The 17730-nt window shown below is 40.0% G+C and overlaps 1 protein-coding gene across 4 annotated transcripts in view; it reads left to right on the forward strand.

The window, feature by feature from the left end:
• The first annotated feature begins 822 nt into the window (after positions 1 to 822).
• The window catches only part of OMA1 (OMA1 zinc metallopeptidase), a 36677-nt gene continuing 19769 nt past the window's right edge, over positions 823 to 17730 (forward strand). The window contains exons 1-7 of one of the 4 annotated variants that reach the window (XM_081947736.1): positions 823 to 1189; positions 4150 to 4658; positions 5642 to 5870; positions 10655 to 10828; positions 10933 to 11040; positions 12159 to 12287; positions 17496 to 17570. In XM_081947736.1, the coding sequence (XP_081803862.1) occupies positions 4174 to 4658; positions 5642 to 5870; positions 10655 to 10828; positions 10933 to 11040; positions 12159 to 12287; positions 17496 to 17570 (1200 nt within the window). In that variant the 5' untranslated portion in view covers positions 823 to 1189; positions 4150 to 4173. Of the gene's footprint in view, positions 1190 to 1996; positions 2087 to 2765; positions 3088 to 4149; positions 4659 to 5641; positions 5871 to 10654; positions 10829 to 10932; positions 11041 to 12158; positions 12288 to 17495; positions 17571 to 17730 lie in introns of those variants that run through there. The other 3 variants (XM_081947735.1, XM_081947737.1, XM_081947738.1) reach the window with 3 other exon arrangements.

Here is a 17730-nt window from a genome sequence, read left to right on the forward strand (position 1 = left end):
AGCTATCCCAAGTCAAACAAAATGTGCTAATTTTAGAAACTGGACAGTGAAGAAAAGATTTTAAGCAGAAGAAAAAAAAACAAGCCATTGGTCTGATTAGAGGTCTTTTTATATACTTTTGAGGGATGAGAGTTTGAAATGTTCCTCCAGATTCTATTCCTTTATTCAAAATAACACTGTTTCCTAGATGTTGCCTGTTTTCATTTGTAAAGGCAAGAAGATTAAAGAAAGTTAACAGTACGGAAATACTGATCTTAAAAAACAGCCTCTAGGCAACGTGCACATTATTTCTCACCTCTGGTTGTTATTTCTTACTTTACAAGGGCTCTTATATTTTTCTCAACTTGCACAACATTTGAATTGGTCCTAATAAAGATGATTCAACTAGGGATTAGAGATACAGAGAAATATTCTTCATCTTTCCTTGTATTGAAACTAGAATGATAACTATATTATGTATACATAATAGTATATATAAATGTAAAAAAAAAAAACCGTGGATATAAACCGGTATAGAGTTGTTGTAAAGATGAAGTTGTGATGTAAAATGAAGAAAACTCTGTAATAAAAATATTAAAAAAAAGAAAAGGACCCAGCATTTGTGAAGCCGGAATAAAATAAAAATGCTGCTGCAACAGCAAGGCAGGTCGGGTAATGAAAGACATTTCCAGGGCCAGGCAGCCATGTCCTGGCAATAAACTAAGCAAGGAGGTGCAATGACCAGCCCTGGCATGCCAAAGTAAGTTTTGCTGCCGGTCCTTCCTGCGGTGCCACTTATCCACCAGCGCGCCAGTCGAGAGGCTTTCCCTGCGACGCTCCGCCCTCCATCCCGGAAGGGAAGCGAATTGAGGGGCCGGCTTCGGCCTTGAGCGCAGCCAAAGCCCTGGGACGGACGGACGGACGGACGGAGGGAGGGTGCGGCTTTGAGGTTCTGAGAAAACCGCCTCTTTTTTGGGGCGGTGGGTCAAATGGGTTGTAAGGAGACCCGCCCCCGTGATCCCAAGCCTCTTTCTTCCCGCGCCCCCTTTGAGACCCTTCGCCCGCGGCTAAGTCCTCTCGGTTTCGGGGAAGGCAGAACTTGAAGGACGAGCTGCAAAACTTTCGGCCCCTCCTTCCTCCTCCGCCGCCTGGGGCGTTTGGTCTCAGCCGTTTCCCCGGGCCGGATGGGTTCATCATTCCCACGTTGGTGGTAGGTGCCGAGTCTCCACGGGCGCCAGCGCTGCCCGTATCCTTTCTCTCTCTCTCCACTTTGAGTCACTACGTCCCATAAAGCAGCTTTTCTCCAAGTGAGTCGCTCCTTAGCCTCTGTTGGCTAAGTCCCGTCATTCCCAGCAGTCCCTGTTTGGGATGGTGGGTGGCATAGTCAGCATCCCTGGAGGGAAATATGGATCAAGGCAAGCTAACATATTAGACCAGATTCCAACATGTGTTATTGCTGCCATTATTATTATTATTTTTAATATTTATTTATTTATTTATTTATTTATTTATTTATTTATTTATTTATTTAGTTGTTAGTTTAGTTAGTTTAGTTAGTTTAGTTAGTTAGTTTAGTTAGTTAGTTAGTTTGTCAAACATGTAAAAGATAACGGGTATAAAGGTAAGTATGGACCCAGTAAATGGGTACGAATAAATGGAGACAGTAGGACAGGGATGTTAAATTAATAGCAGAGAATGTAATTCGGTGCAGTCCTTGGTGCTCTCTCAGATTGGTGGCATTTATCTTATTTATTAATTTTTTATGCTGCCCATCTCCCTTACAAGGTGACTCTGAGTGGCTTTAGAGCTTATAAAACAAGTAAGTCGTTAAAAGAAATAATATTAAGAGCTATAGTAAAATCGAACTAAGAGAGCTAACAACCAGATGCGATGGGGAGGAGGTCTGCTTAGCCATCTCCAGTGAGAGCACCTCCCATCAGGGGCCTAGGCCAGCTGGCAAAGCCAGATGTTTCATTACCCAACTAGGTAACATCAGTATTACACTGATGATGTTACCTATGTGGATAATGAAATGTTTACAAGAAAAAGCTCAGAGTACCAAGGATTCCACAAATCAATCCTGAACTATGAATATTCTCTTCTATTGGTAATTAGAATATTCTATTCTAATTGGTAACATTAGTTCTGTCCAACGTAGAAACAGACTGGGGATTTTTTTTTTCATGGACGTTGCAAGAAAGTTGAACCAAAAAGGCAAGCGTACATGGTATTTCCCCTTTTACAGTTTGGAGGTGCATGATTCGGCCCTTTGGTTGCATAATCTGTGCTGGAGAGTATGTGGGTGTTTGTTTCCCACACTGGGTTTGGAATCTCAAAATGCAGATGTGCAAGTTCAGTAGGGTGATTCCTTTAATCATAGGTTCTACCTGCTTTAAGTACTGGCACCTTGCAGTCTAAAATACATGTTTGTGTGTTTAATGTTGAGAAAGGAGATGGAAATACGATAGGAGTACTTGTTTTTAGTTCCCAATTGGTTTAATGGGTGACTTACTATATTGGCATGGAGTCTAGATAAATGTACTATCTGGTTTTTGCCTCACATAGACACTTTCCACATTTAGAAAAAAGAAACTTGATTGGACAATGCCTGATTAGCATTTTGCTCGCTCTGCTAACCCTCCCCATCATCTTTTGACACTTTCACAGGCTATCTATATTTCCCCGTGTTTCTCAGCTAAATTGCATTTTGAATATTGCCTCCTTTCTTTTAATGAGGGGGAGTGTTCCTTGAATTATAGGCAGCCTTGCTACACTTTAATGATCTATATAACTATCTGGGCATTGTAAGGGCTTCACGGAATCTTACATCCCATTATATATACAGTTGTGTTTCATGAGATAGTAAAATATCTCATTCCTATAGGTGGGGAATGAATGTTGGAGTAGAGAAATTGTAACTTGCGTAGCAAAGGGGTTTAAGCCTCCTCTGACCAATTCAGTTGGTTATTATATTAAGCCAGAATTTCATTATCCATGATTATTGATTTAGCAGAAACTTACTATGGTAGCATGATTCATGCTGAATCAAAACCAAACCAACTGAGTTATATGACTTCAGGCTTAGCACAAAATACAGATCCCTAAAAGGTATGAAATTAAGCTTGCTTGGAATCCCTAGTCTTTTATTTTCTTCCTGTCTCCTGTAACTTGTTTTGTCTATTTGCTGCCATCCACTTTCTCCTTCCCTTAAACTCTGCTCTAATTTCTCTTTCACTACTTCTTCAGTCTTGCTTCCTGTTTCCAAAGTTCTGCTTCATTTCTTAACTGTTGCTACTTTTAATTGTGTTTAAAGGGATTAGCAGTTTTGTGAAACGCTGTACTAAAATAATGGAACAAAATCGGAAACTACGAAGGTTGGAATCTAGTTATGTCATACTATTGCATCCCCAGGAAGGGCAGGGGTGCAGTCCTCCTTTCTCTTTTAGTTGTTGCATACTGTTAAAATTTGCTTTCTGTGTATGTGATGAATAACAAGGAGTGGCTCTGCCCCACAAGCAGGATTCTAGTCATGGCTGTGTTGAAAGTTATGAAAAGTTAACTCAGACAAGCTGGTGATTCAACATCAGGAGTTTCCTTGTTTGGCCTTCTTGGCTTTTCCTTGGTCTCTAGATCATGTCGGACCGCAAATATACCTAACATGATGTATCCTAGAGCAACCTTTATGAATTAAAAATCCTGTGAAGCATATTGTCCATGTTTACATGCTAGTTCCTCGGAATGAACCCTGGGTCTGGCCCTTCTCTTTTCATACTTCTTGTTAGTGTTTTATTTATTTATTTGTTTAATTTGAATGCCCATTTCAGCAAGAGACTGATTTGTATTAAGCCTTGTATTAAAAGTTATGTGCCCAAATGGTGGAATTCTGGATTAACGTTGATTTATAAAGAGTGTAGATTTGGCTTGTAAACTGCTAAACTATTCTTTGGAAACTAGTTAAAAATTAACTAGTGGAATTTTTGTTCCTGTCTTTATAAACAAAATGTATGAATCCTTGGAATGATTGTCCAAGACCAGGCAATTTTATCATGTAGCACTCAGAGTAGGTCTGTCAACTATATGAATTAATTGATTTGTTTTCCCTCTTTGTATTACATGCTTACAAATTCTTTCTTTCTTTTGTAACATTACATTTTGATTGTCTTCATTTAGATATCAAAACTCTATGACGGAGAGATGGCTTCCTTGGGTGGCTCAAGAAACTGTATTTTAATTCAGTTGGCATCTTCAATTAATTGGAGAAAGTGCATTAATCCTTACACATTTTCCACTAAAGCTTTAAATGGAGCCCAGCATCAACTGACAAAGTGCCAAGCATGGAATAGAAAGAACAGCATTAGATTTTATTTCTGGAATGACAATTCCAGAATCTATGGAAACATGAATAGAACCCACAGATGGCTGGATCCTAAAGACGTAGGAATATATACAATCAGATGCAGCTATTTTAGAAGGCCTTGTATACTCACTCAGCAAAAGGCAAGGAGAAAATGTGTACTATTTGGAGCTGCCATGTCTCAAAAATTACAAGACGTTGCTACTCAGAATATCCATATCTTCAGATGCTTTCACAGATCATCAATACTGAAAGCTGCTCCAGCTCCACTCTTACTGATGATCTTGAAGCCAGTGCAAAAGCTTTTTGCTATCATCCTTGGGAGGTAACCAATCAACATTGTCCTGGTCAAAGAGAAAAAAAAGTAGAAATAATTGTTTGTAAAGTTTGGCGTGTTTACAAAGGGGTAGTTGTGATAAAAGCTCATAGTATTCAAGAAAATAATCTTGAGTTTCTTGTAGCTCTTTTAAAGTTACTGAGGTAGCTCATCATATGGTAGCATTTTGGTCTTAGGTGAAAAGCAGAAGAAAACAGCTCACTGCTGCTTGGATCAGTCAGTTGTTGGGTCTACATCAATCACACGTATCATCTTTATTGTTAAGAATTTGAGATATGAAATTAGTTCCCAGTTTGTTCTGTAGAATCCAACTTGGATTGCCAGAAGTTCCAGCCAGTTTTTTTTACTTGGGTTTATAGGAGCTTCCGTCTGTTAAGTTCTCATGCACTGAATATGGTGTATTATTTGTTCATGTGGAGAAAAATACATAGAAATAGTAAACGTACGTCCTAAATATTTAAAATTCCAACCAGTTTGTGGTTTAAATATAGATTATTCTTCTACTTCTGATAATTGGTATATTTTGCAGACTCTGGGGTTACATCTTGAATTAAACCATAGTGTGGTTTGTTTAATTGACTCAAGGTCCAGTGCAAATCTTAAATTGTTTATTTTGTTTGGTATGTTTAAACCATAGTTAAGTATAAAACAAACACTTATTTTACCCAAGAACATGTTTCTTCATATTATAGATAAGTAATTTAAAGTATGATAAAATAAATATTCATTCTTTTATAGAGACTCAATGACTTTACCAATTTGTAAATCTTGCTTTGCAGTCCTTAGGTGGAATTGGCAGGATATTGATTTATTGTGCTGTAGTAAGAAACAATTGCACTTTATTTGTTTTTGACTTCATAACAGCCAAGTTAGTTGTGAACCACTCATCTGGATAAAATCTGTATCCAAGATTATATATTTTAGCAATCTAGGGGCAGTTGTTTGAAAATTATAATGTTTGTGTCTTCTAGGAGTATAAGAAAATGGTGGCATGCACTTCCTCCAAACAAGAAGAAGTTATTTAAAGAAGCTGTGAGAAGAAATAAATGGAAGATAACCCTTGGAATTTCTGGCTTAGGAGTTGTATTTATTCTTTTTTATTTTACGCATTTGGAGGAGACACCAATAACTGGACGCACTCGGCTTGTAGTATTTCGCAAGGATCAGTTTGCAGAAATGACGGAAATGGAGTATGACATGGTAGGTAACTATTAAAATAAACAGAATCTTTGTTTCTTGTTCCTTTAGAATGGCCTTTTTTCTCAAAGTGCTACAATATATGAAGTACAACGAGTTCATTCATTTAATATAGTATTATGTAATTCTGGTATACTTAGTGTCTTAGTTTTAACGGTTACAATTTATAATCAGCGGTGGACTTCAAAAATTTCAGCAACAGGTTCTCTGGTGGATTGCTGGGTGGACGTGGTCATGGTGGGTGTGGCCTAGTTGATCTCGTTTTCACCTTCCCCAGGCTCTGGAGGCTTTCCTCAAGCCTCTAGGAGGGCAAAAACTGCCTCCTCCAGGCTCTGGGCTCCTGGAGCTTTTGGGAAGCCCGTTTTTTCCCCTCCCTGAGCCTTTGCGCAGGCCCTGCACTTACCTTGCATCCTTGCTGTGTGGAGACTCCTGGGAGGGGAGGGCTGGGTGTGGCCAGCCAGGGGTGGGATTTGGAGGTTTTCTGAACTGGCCATAATGTTAGCTACGGGTTCTCTCTAACCCATGGGTCCCCTTAGCCGCCCACCCCTGTTTATAATCCACAGACATTGTTATATTATAACAACTACTCTCATTATTGCTGACTAGAAATGATGATAATTCTTTAACATCTGAAAAGACATAATGCTTCTTTTTTAGAGAAAATATATCCTTGCAAACTTTCAACTGTATATCAAAATCAGGGTTGGTAGGAATTAAGGGCATTCTTTTGCTACCATGCCCTTCTTGGCTTGTGAAAGCGGCTCGGGATGCGTTCTAGCGGTGATGAATTCTTCTTTCAGTAGGGAAGAGTTGTTCCTTTGCATATTAAGAAGGTGTTGGTTCACCCTCTCCTTAAGAAGCCATCACTGGACCTCATGACACTGGACAAACTTTCATCCAGTATCGATCCTCTCCTTTTTGAGGAAGGCGATTAAGAGAGTGGGTGTATTCAGCAACTTCAGAGGACTTGGATGAATTATCTGCAATTTTTTTTCCAATCAGAATTTAGACCTGGATACGGTATGGAATTGGCATTGGTTGTGCTTTTGGATGATCGGTGGCATGGGCAGGATGGTGGCTTTGTGTCCATCCTGGTGGCTTTCCATACCATCAACTACGGTAGCCTTCTGGACCGACTCAGAAATTGAGGGTGGGTGGCATGGTGTTGTGCAGGTTTACCTCTTTTCTGCAGGATTGGTTCCATCAATGGTGATTGCAGATGAGAGATTCTGCCCTCTGTCCCTGCTATGGGGGATGCCAGAGTGATCAATGCTCTTCCCCTCTCCGATTTAAGATCTACATGAGTCCCATGGATGAGCTCACCCATCGCCATGCAGTGAAGTATCATTCGTATGCTGATGACACTCAATTGGCTTGAAACCGATGATAAAATACTTTTTAACATCCCTTTATCTATTATCCTTTTTTAATTTGGTTTTTATACTTTTTAATATATTTAGGAACTTGTTTCTAGCTCTGTTGTACATTGTCCAGAATTGCTTGATAGTGAGACGGGCAGTTGTATAAATTGGTTAAATAAATAAAAATAAGTTCAATATCTGCAAAAAGTATGTTTAGACCCTTGCGAATCAGCTCTGGTTTAATTTTGAGGGTGCTTCCACGACGATGTGTGATTCAGGTTTGTGGTTTGTTAGTGAACTTTCTTGATTTCAGCTGCCTTGAGTTTCTGCTTGAAAAAAGTTCATCTTTTTTTTTAATAGAATGCTGTGAAAATATCAGGATTTGAATAGACTTTGTTTGGTAACCTTGACATTTTGAAATATGCTCCTTGTACCTGTTTTGAGGCAGTAATAGCAAAGATAGCAGAAAGACAGCATAGCAGCCACCACCTTCTCCAGCAAAGGGTCTACTTTACGCTAAACCAATGCTGAAATCATCCTTCACAGAAACTGTTGGGGGGGAGGGGGAACCCACTCTTGATTTTCCGCTTGCTTTTCTGGGACGTCCAGCTTAATATAAGATTCACCCCTGATTTCGTCTTGTGGATGGGTGTTTTGCTCTCTCTGATCACTGGGTTTTCAAAATACCAGGAAAGTTGGTGTGGCTGTTTGACAAGTTTAAGCCACTCCTAGGGAAGATTTCATCACCTCTGGCTTCAGTTGACTGTCAGACTGGGTAGGGCATATTGACAGAGTTTGGCCTTCCCTAACAAGCAAGACTTAGTAGAATAACCACTGACTTAAGTCAGGAAATTGTAGTTTTGCTGCCTCTGATTACTAAGCTTTATAAGGTGCCAAGAGCATTGGAAAGGTTGGTTCCTACAATTTCTAGCTAAACTTGGTTACGTCAGGATTGTGTCTTGACTCACATGTTAAGTGTTTAGCTCTCCGGAACTGTTGAATCATAATGCAACAGTGAAATACAATGCCACAGAGATATGCAGGGCAGGGGAAAAAGTAACCCCAGTAATTTTGTCTCCGTCTGTTCATTTACCTTGGCTTACACTCAATTATTGTCCAGAAGCTTAAATTTGCCTGACCAAAAAGAATTTAAAAATAAGGTTTGATCCAAGCTTGGTCTGGATAGGTCAAAATGCTGAAAGCTGAATTGAGCCTCCTGTTGTAGAAGCACAGCTTCTTGCTGTTTGGGGAGAAATTGTTACATGATACCCTTGAGGCAAGACACCATTTTTATGTGCTGCAGAAGTCAAAGGCTATGGGAGGCCGTTGGAAGAAAATTATTATTTGCAGCAAGAATTCTCCCTTCTTCTGCTTATCTGTCTTGGTTGCCCTGCAGGATTTGAGTGGCATTTATCTGCATATATGATGACTGCCTTCTGGGTGGTGAAGGCTTCAATTGGTAATAAAAGTGGAAGGAAGAGAAAATGAAGAGAATGAGAGGAACAAAGAACATTTAAAGCATCAAAGGAGAAGCTACTTTATAAAGGCACTTGAATGCAACTGTGGTTTCTGATTTTTAGCATTTCCTAACAGGGTTTTATAATGAGAACCATTGTTCCACCTTCATTATTAAACCAATTTAGTGGATCAATTAGCTTGGCATCCTCTTTGGTACATAACAGTTCAGGCTTTTAAACAGACAGTTTTTTCACCTGTGCTGCTTGTGATTAATTTGAAATACAGGGGAAGGGTATGGAACTGAATCGTAGCTACCATAAGGCTGTGTTTCCTTTTGATTTTAAAGATTGTTCATACTGGTAGGTTACATTTGGTGGAGACTGTGGGGTGGGGGACATGTTGTGTTTAAGTGATGTAAACAGCATTGCAGTCTCATTAAACAAGATGTACCCCTTCTCTAGGGATGCGATGGCTCAGTGGCTAAGACGCTAAGCTTGTCGATCCAAAAGGTCGGCTGTTCGGTGGTTCAAATCCCTAGCGCCATATAACAGAGTGAGCTCCAGTTACCAGTTACCTAGCAGTTCGAAAGCACGTAAAAAATGCAAGTAGAAAAATAGGAACCACTTTGGTGGGAAAGTAACCGTGTGCCTTCGGTATTTAGTAATGCTAGCCACATGATCACGGAGACGTATTCGGACAGTGTTAGCTCTTTGGCTTTGAAATGGAGATGAGCACTGCCCCCTAGAGTTGGGAACGACTAGCACATATGTGGGAGGGGAACCTTTACCTTTACCCCTTATCTGATGTGTTGTGATGAAAGCTGTACGAACGAGTAGACCTGGGGTATCCAATCTTGGCAACTTTAAGACTTATGGACTTCAATGCTGGCTGGGGAATTCTGGAAGTTGCGGTCTTAAAGTTACCAAGGTTGCATATCTCTGATGTGGATACTACTCTGTAAAGAAGCTTTACTTTCTTTTCCAATGTAAAAAAACATACTTCCCCATAAAAGCACTCTATTCAAATTCCTAAACTTTATCTAAAGCAGACTGTGGCATGATGGATAGCATTTTTCTTCTGAATAATATTATCTCGTATCTTTATTACATCTCCTTCATAGATATTCATATTTATGTAACGGAATGCACAGGTACAGTATAGGTGATACCATACTCAGTAGTAGTAACTGTGAAAGGGATCTTGGAGTCCTAGTGGACAACCATTTAAATATGAGCCAGCAGTGTGCAGCAGCTGCCAAAAAAGCCAACACAGTTCTAGGCTGCATCAACAGAGGGATAGAATCAAGATCACGTGAAGTGTTAATACCACTTTATAATGCCTTGGTAAGGCCACACTTGGAATACTGCATTCAGTTCTGGTCGCCACGATGTAAAAAAGATGTGGAGACTCTAGAAAGAGTGCAGAGAAGAGCAACAAAGATGATTAGGGGCCTGGAGTCTAAAACATATGAAGAACGGTTGCAGGAACTGGGTATGTTTAGCTTAAGAGAAAGAAGGACTAGGGGAGACATGATAGCATTATTCCAATATCTCAGAGGTTGCCACAAAGAAGAGGGAGTCAAACTATTCTCCAAAGCACCTGAGGGTAGAACAAGAAGCAATGGGTGGAAACTAATCAAGGAGAGAAGCAATTTAGAACTGAGGAGGAATTTCCTGACAGTGAGAACAATTAATCAGTGGAACAGCTTGCCTCCAGAAGTTGTGAATGCCCCAACACTGGAAGTCTTTAAGAAGATGTTGGATAGCTATTTGTCTGAAACGGTATAGGGTTTCCTGCCTAGGCAGGGGGTTGGACTAGAAGACCTCCAAGGTCCCTTCCAACTCTACTATTGTATTGTATTGTATTGTATTGTATTGTATGTTGACGTGAGTCATTTGGGACAATTAATGTACTGTGCTTTTTTCCCCTCCCCTTTTTCCCACCCACCTTCTTTTTTAAATATTTCAGTGGATGCTACAATTTCAGAATCAAATGCTGCCAGAAAAAGATCCTCGTTACCAGGTGGTCAAGAAAGTTGTCACTCATTTAACTGAAAGCAACAAGGACATTCCAGGATTCTCTGAAATTACCTGGACTATCCATGTGGTAGAAGAGCCTAACATTAATGCTTTTGTTCTTCCAGTAAGTAATATCTGAAAAGAAACGATGACACATAATTAAGAGGGAGAGAGGGAGAAAATACCCAATGGCTTGTCTAAATGTTTATTTTATCCCTTTGCCTACAGAATGGACAAGTGTTCGTTTTCACTGGTTTGCTAAGTGCCGTGTCAGATATCAACCAGCTTTCATTCATTTTGGGACATGAAATTGCTCATGTTATTCTGGGACATGCTGTAAGTTTTATTTAGTTGGTTTTTTAAAAAAAGAAATGTTAACCCAAAAATTGTTCCATCAGGATAAATGTAACTGCCATAGTCAAGATTGCCATATTTTCTGCAGTGAAAGACTGATACTTTGCATTAAGAAACTGGGTTAGTCTTAATCACTTAGTTCACCATAGACAAGGTGCAAAATGTTTCAAGGTTAAAACAATCACTTTTGAGTTTGAAGCCATTCTTAAAAGTGAATTATAGATAACTAGCTGATAATCTGGCGTTGCTCAGGTATTTATTTATCCTAACCCTGTATTAGACAAGAAAAGCTCTGCTCTCGGCGACAATTAAATTAGTTCCAAATGTTTCCCCTGTGCCCCCAGAAACATCAAGAAAAATGATACCACCTTAATTTCTAACGTTGGATTTTCCCCCTTACCAGAGGGAGCCCCCTTGTGGAATATTGTGAAGCCATTACCATGGCCACTGCACTGCACTGCACAGTAGAAGCCATTTTACGGCACAACAGGCTGTATCTTAACAGAATACACACCCTGAGAGGTGTTAAGGGGGACCTACCTCCACAGTATTTGTTTCCAGAGAGTAAGATATCTGTGTACCAAGTTTGGTTGAAATTGCTCAAGGCGTTCCAGAGTTATGCTGGAACACACACACACACACACACACACACACACACACACACACAGAGCCTTTTTTATAATACAGAAGATATGGCTTGTAGGGAGAATATGAGAAGAGAGCAAGTGTCCTCCTGCTTGGTAAGCTTTCTGAATGCATTTGAGTGGCCACTGTGACATCAAATGTTTGTGTTAGACGGACTATTGGACTGATTCAGCAGAGATTTTCTTATGTTCTTAAACTAATTGCCAGATGGTTGGTGCATGTTTCACCCCCATCATTTTGACAAGCATAGGTAAGCTGAGCCTTCTGGTACATCTTCTTTTTAAGGTAATTTGATTGTCTCTTTTGGGCTGTCATTGTTAATGAGGGAAAAGTACTTTAAACATCGTCCTTATAGTTTTATTTCAGGACTAAAATATAGGAAAAACCGAACCAGGAGAGAAGAATTAAAACAATATCTTTATTTCCCCCACCCCCACCCCACCCTTCGTTTCAAGGCAGAAAAAGCAAGTCTGATGCACTTCCTGGACTTCTTCTCCCTTATTCTGCTCACCATGATTTGGGCAGTCTGTCCTCGAGACAGTTTAGCTGTGATAGGCCAGTGGATCCAGAGCAGGTTTCAAGAGGTAAGTTAACCAAGTTCCTGCAGTGTCTCTTAACATTTCAGTATGACTAATTCCCAGGTTAGTTTGAAATCGCTTCTGTCTCAAAGATGCCAGATCCTGTTGGGGACAAGATGCTGCGAACAGGTGATTCAGGTCTGATCAAGAGGGCTATTGCCTTTTGGAATGCTGGGCGAAACTATAGATTAGCTTCTGTGAAGAGCTGATTCCGCAAGTCTTGGCACTTTTCTCCGTAGGCTGGTGTGAAGAATGTGATCTCCCTGATTAAAAATTAAGGAGTACGGATATGAAACAAGATATCATCTGTGACCTATTTCTTTTTTATCAGATTGCTCCTATTTTGATCCATAGTGGATCGTGAGATTTTTCTTTGATGAGTAACAATCCTCAGCCTCAAATGCTGCCCCTTTCACCTTTGTTTTCCTCACAATTGTTAAGTCTATCCCCGTTAGGGGACTAGAGTTGTGCAGCGGAAGTTAGTAACGAATAAGCCGTTGAATAGTCACTCACAGCCACCGAAGGTAAAACAACTTTACTTGCGTAACAGAAATAGGATAAATAGTCTCCAAACAGACTATCAGCAGTCTTGAAGTATATACAGTCTATTTACAACTCATTGAAGTTACAGTTGCTCAACTCACAATTGAGACAGGTAAATTAGTTACAGACTAGCCACCATCCAATACACGGTCTTCTCTCCTATACAAAGCTCATACAGTAACAGCCAGGAACAGTCAGTAACAATCAGGAGAATCAGTAACCATTTGGGGGGGGGGGAGGGAGGGACATAATAGTTCCTTCCTCCTTATATGGCTGCTAGAAGCAATTAGCATCCAATTACATCTCTCTAGCACTTAAAGTAACAGATACATTTGCTACAATCATGGCTTATATACATTGCCAAGCCAAGACTAGGGTTACATCCCTAACAACACTCATTCATTCTTTTGACATATATGGCAAAGAACTAGAACTAGCATGTCTGGGAATCCTGTTGTCTGCTAATTTGTAGGGCACATGGTGCATACCCCACTAGATTACTCAGTATTTGTTTATTTGTATCCCGATTTTATTGTTTTTGCAACTAACTCAAGGCGGCAAATATGTCCAGCACACCTTCCTCCTCCTATATTCCCCAGAACAACGGCCCTGTGAGGTGGGTTAGACTGAGACAGAGTGATTGGCCCAAAGTCACCCTGCTAGCTTTCATGGCTAAGGCAGGACTAGAACTTACAATCTCCTGCTTTCTAACCTGGAGTCTTAACCACTAGACCACACTGGCTCTCTTCTTTGAAACAGTGGACTAATTCATGAAAGACACTATGTACCGTATTTTTCGGAGTATGAGATGCACCTTTCCCCCCCCTAAAAGAGGATAGAAATGTTGGTGCATCTTATACACTGATTACAGCCATTTTTGGCCTCCTGAAGCTCTGCCCCCGCATCCCATTTTTGCGAGAAACAGACCGTTTTACGCAAAAATGGAGGCGGTTTTCCTTTCCTCTAGCCCCCAGAAGCACTCTGCAGGTTCAGCAGGGCTGGAGGAAGAGAAAAATGTCTCTGTTTTAAACAGGGGTGTTATTCCCTTCCTCCAGCCCTGCTGAAGCCTGCAGAGTGCTCTTGGGGACCGGGGACGACAAAACATTTTTTTAATACTTACCTCTTCAAAATCTTGGTGTGCTTTATAAACCGGTGCATTTTATAGTCCAAAAAATACAATATGTATGTGTGTATTTATCTACCTACCTACCTACCTACCTACCTACCTACCTACCTACCTACCTACCTATCTATCTATCTATCTATCTATCTATCTATCTATCTATCTATCTATCTATCACTTTTCAACTTTGGACTGCGAGAACTGAGAGGGAATGTAATATTCTTTGCTTTTCTTTGCAAATTCTCTGAAATAAGAACAGGGTTTTTAAAAAAAAAACCTCCATTCCAGCAACTGCATATATTCTACTGAGTGATGTAAGGCTTTTCTAGAATCAATAATTTGAATTCAGTTGTAGCATTCCTCATTTGTGGTGGTATTAACTATTGGAACAATGGCGTGCAGTTTGTGGTTGAGCTGTCTTCTTTTATTTATGTTATTCCGTTTCCTGATCACCCAGAAATAATCCAGAACTTGGCTTCTCGTGGTTGAATGCTGCAAAGCTCATTCATCTGGAACAAAGAAGAGAATAAATGCCCTTATTCTTCCTGTAAAACTTCTTATTGCACTTGTTCTTCCTGCCAGTCAGGAATAAAATCAGAGAAGTAGGAAAAGGCAGTTCAGTTGCCTAGCCTAAATCAGCTGAAGGAACTGTCAGAGTGATCAATGGCACTTCAGCACTGAGCTTTCTTTATAGTTCAAAAGATGCCAAGAACAGTTCTTTGCTTCGTATTATATCTGGCAGCTTCCTTCTCTTCATGTTGCAGAAATGGAGAAATTGGTGGTAGCATATTTTGTTTTTTTTCTAAAAGGCAGCACCAGGGAAATCTCTAGGGTGAGGCTTGGTTTTTCCTAGTTTCTAAAGGTATCTGAATGAATGTGCTGTTCTTACCCTTAATAAAAGTTTCCTGTTCGTAGTACTAAGCGATTGAATATTGCTCACTGGGGAATTCTGGGAGTAAAGTCTGTGCATTTTAAAATTGCTGAGGTTGAGAAACACCGACTTAGATTTATAGCAACAAAACACTGTGGTTTTGTGTGACTTTTACATTGTGGTTGATTCATTTCTAATTGAAAAGAATGATTTTAGAATCTTTTCTTTTTGCATTTCCTATGCCCTTAAAGATCTTTCGAGATTTATGGGTTTGTTTATTAACTCAGGTTTATATGCCACACTGGTTGAAGACAATGAGCTACTTATGAAATCAATATGTACAGTTCTTAGGGTTAAAAGACAATACAGAACCTGGGATGAAAAGCAACTAATAAAGATAACTGACCACAGAATTATACAGTTCATATTCAGGTCATCTTGCCTTGATATTGCTTTGTAGCACCTTATTACTGTTTTCTATGTTGTAGTAATTTTTTTTAGCATTTCTATTTTAAATGGTTTAAATGTATTTTTTGAAAAAATTTCCAAATAGTATAATAATATATAAGTACATAAATAAAACCTCTTCTCACAATTCCACAGATAACAGGGAAAGTCATGGCTAGTGCCTTAATTAGTTTCCATTCCATTCCAATTTAATATGTTTATGTTTAGGTAATATGTTTACCGTATTTTGGGGACTATAAGATGCAACCCCTCCCCCACAAAAAAGTGGGTGGAAATGTCTGTGCGTCTTATAGAGCGAATGTTGCTGAAGCCCTGCCCACCAGCCAGCCCACACCCTTTAGCCTCTGTTTGTGTGCATACTTTTAAATTATTCTTGACAAACCGGGTGATTGTTTGGACAAGTCCTTGCAGTTTTCTTGCCGAGATTTCAGGAGTGGTTTGCCATTGCCTGCTTCAGAGGTGGGTTGCTGCCGGTTTGGCCCAGTTCAGCTGAACCGGTAGTGGAATTCAGGCCTGGGTTGCAGGCCTGACATGCCCCTGAACTGGTTCTCTTGCTGCCGCTTGGCCGCCACCATTTTGGATGTTAGTGTCTGCGCATGTGCACTTCACTGTAAATTGTTCATGCGTGAAGAACAATTTACATTGAACAGTGCACTCAGTGCACTTTGTGCACGGGTTGAGAACCAGCAGTAATACTGGCAGCAACCCAACCCTGGCCTGCTTTCTGGTGGCTGTCCCAAGGTCACCTAGCTGGCTTCAGGCCCAAGGGCAGCACTAAACTCTTCTGAATTAAAGCCACGCCATAACCATCACGCCAAACTTGTTTTGATTTTTTCTTGGATTGTTTTCATTTAAAGAATGCATGAGACAATAGCGTGCAGCAAAGAAAATGGCAACATTTAGCACTTCTTCTGTTTCCAGCAATGCTTCTATTCCCCATTGAGAACCTTTTTACGTTGCCTCATGCCCTCGTCACCACCTACTTCAGCTGCTGGACATGCTCTACAGGCAGCTGCTTTTAAAGACCACCTGAAAGCCACAGTTAGTGCAAAAGGCAGTGGATTAGATGCTTATTGGCCGTTGTTCATGAAATCATATTACATCTGCACTGGATCCTTATTACCATCTGATTTAAAGTATTGGATTTCACTCATGTTGCTCTTTAAAGCTTGGCTCTAAGTTACTTGCAGAACCTCTGGAATTCCCAACCTTGGAATTAGCTTGACTGATCCTATTTGGAGAATCAGTTGGCTCTTCCGTGCTTTGGGGAGGTTGAGAGGGCCAAAGTGCAGAAGCAGTCCTTTTTCTGGTAAATTGGTGTTTGAGAAATGGCACCACCTATTTGTTTTTAGTGGAGACTTTGTGTTTTATTTTTGGGTTATTTTATATATATATTGTATTTTAATTTGGGATATTTATTTATATTACATCTTTATTATTTTTACAAATAACTCAAGGCGGTGAACATATCCAACACACCTTCCTCCTCCTCCTATTTTCCTCACAACAACAACCCTATGAGGTGAGTTGGAATGAGAGGGAGTGACTGGCTCAAAGTCGCCCAGTTGGCTTTCATGGCTAAGGTGGAATTTGAACTCACACTTTCCTCCTTTCTATTCTGCTGCCTTAACCATTAGACCAGGGGTGTCAAACTGGTGGCCTGCGGGCTGGATGCGTCACGCGCGGGCCATGCCCACTCCGCGAATGGGAAAAAAGTCGCAAAATGTTATGTGATGGCAACGTAATGCCACGAGTTTGACACCTGTGCACTAGGCCAATTGTAAGCTGCCAAAGGGACTGTTTGGTTTTCAGTGGGATATATTTCAATAAACAAATAAGAAAACTATACCGTTGAGGTAGGTAGTTTTATAAAGTAAGAATGATAGGGGGTTGGGAATCCAATGCTTTGGAAGAAAAGTAGACATAAATAAGTCATGCCTTTTCCAAATCCCATAAATCCAAGAAAAGAAGCACTTGGTTTAAGGAGGTACAGATGGGACCACCCTGCTCACCATGTGTGCTCCAAAACATTTCCTTTTAAAAATTCTACTCATTAATCATCTCTACCTATATTACTAAAAAAGGCACTCTTGTGTTTAGCAGAACCTCAATGAGCGTAATTTTCAGGTAGATTTCGATAAGAAACTGGTTTATTTCAGAAAGTAGCAAGTATAAACACTGGCTTATTTTTCCTCTTCTTTCATTCTAGTTGCTTTTTGATATGCCATACAACAGGACTTTAGAAGCTGAAGCTGACAAGGTGGGACTTCGGTTTGCTGCTAAGGTAAGAATTGTCTTTCTTTGTTAGAGTTTCAGTTGAATTAATTCTCAGTAGATGGTGTTGCTGACAATTAGCTTCCCCCTTTAGTTGTAATGTCTTTAATTTTAGTCTTGGGATTATTTTCTTCCACTAACTTTGTATGCATTCTTAATACATGTATGTA

This window comes from Natrix helvetica (assembly GCF_964273705.1).
Source record: "Natrix helvetica genome assembly, chromosome: 3".
Lineage (NCBI taxonomy): Eukaryota > Metazoa > Chordata > Lepidosauria > Squamata > Natricidae > Natrix > Natrix helvetica.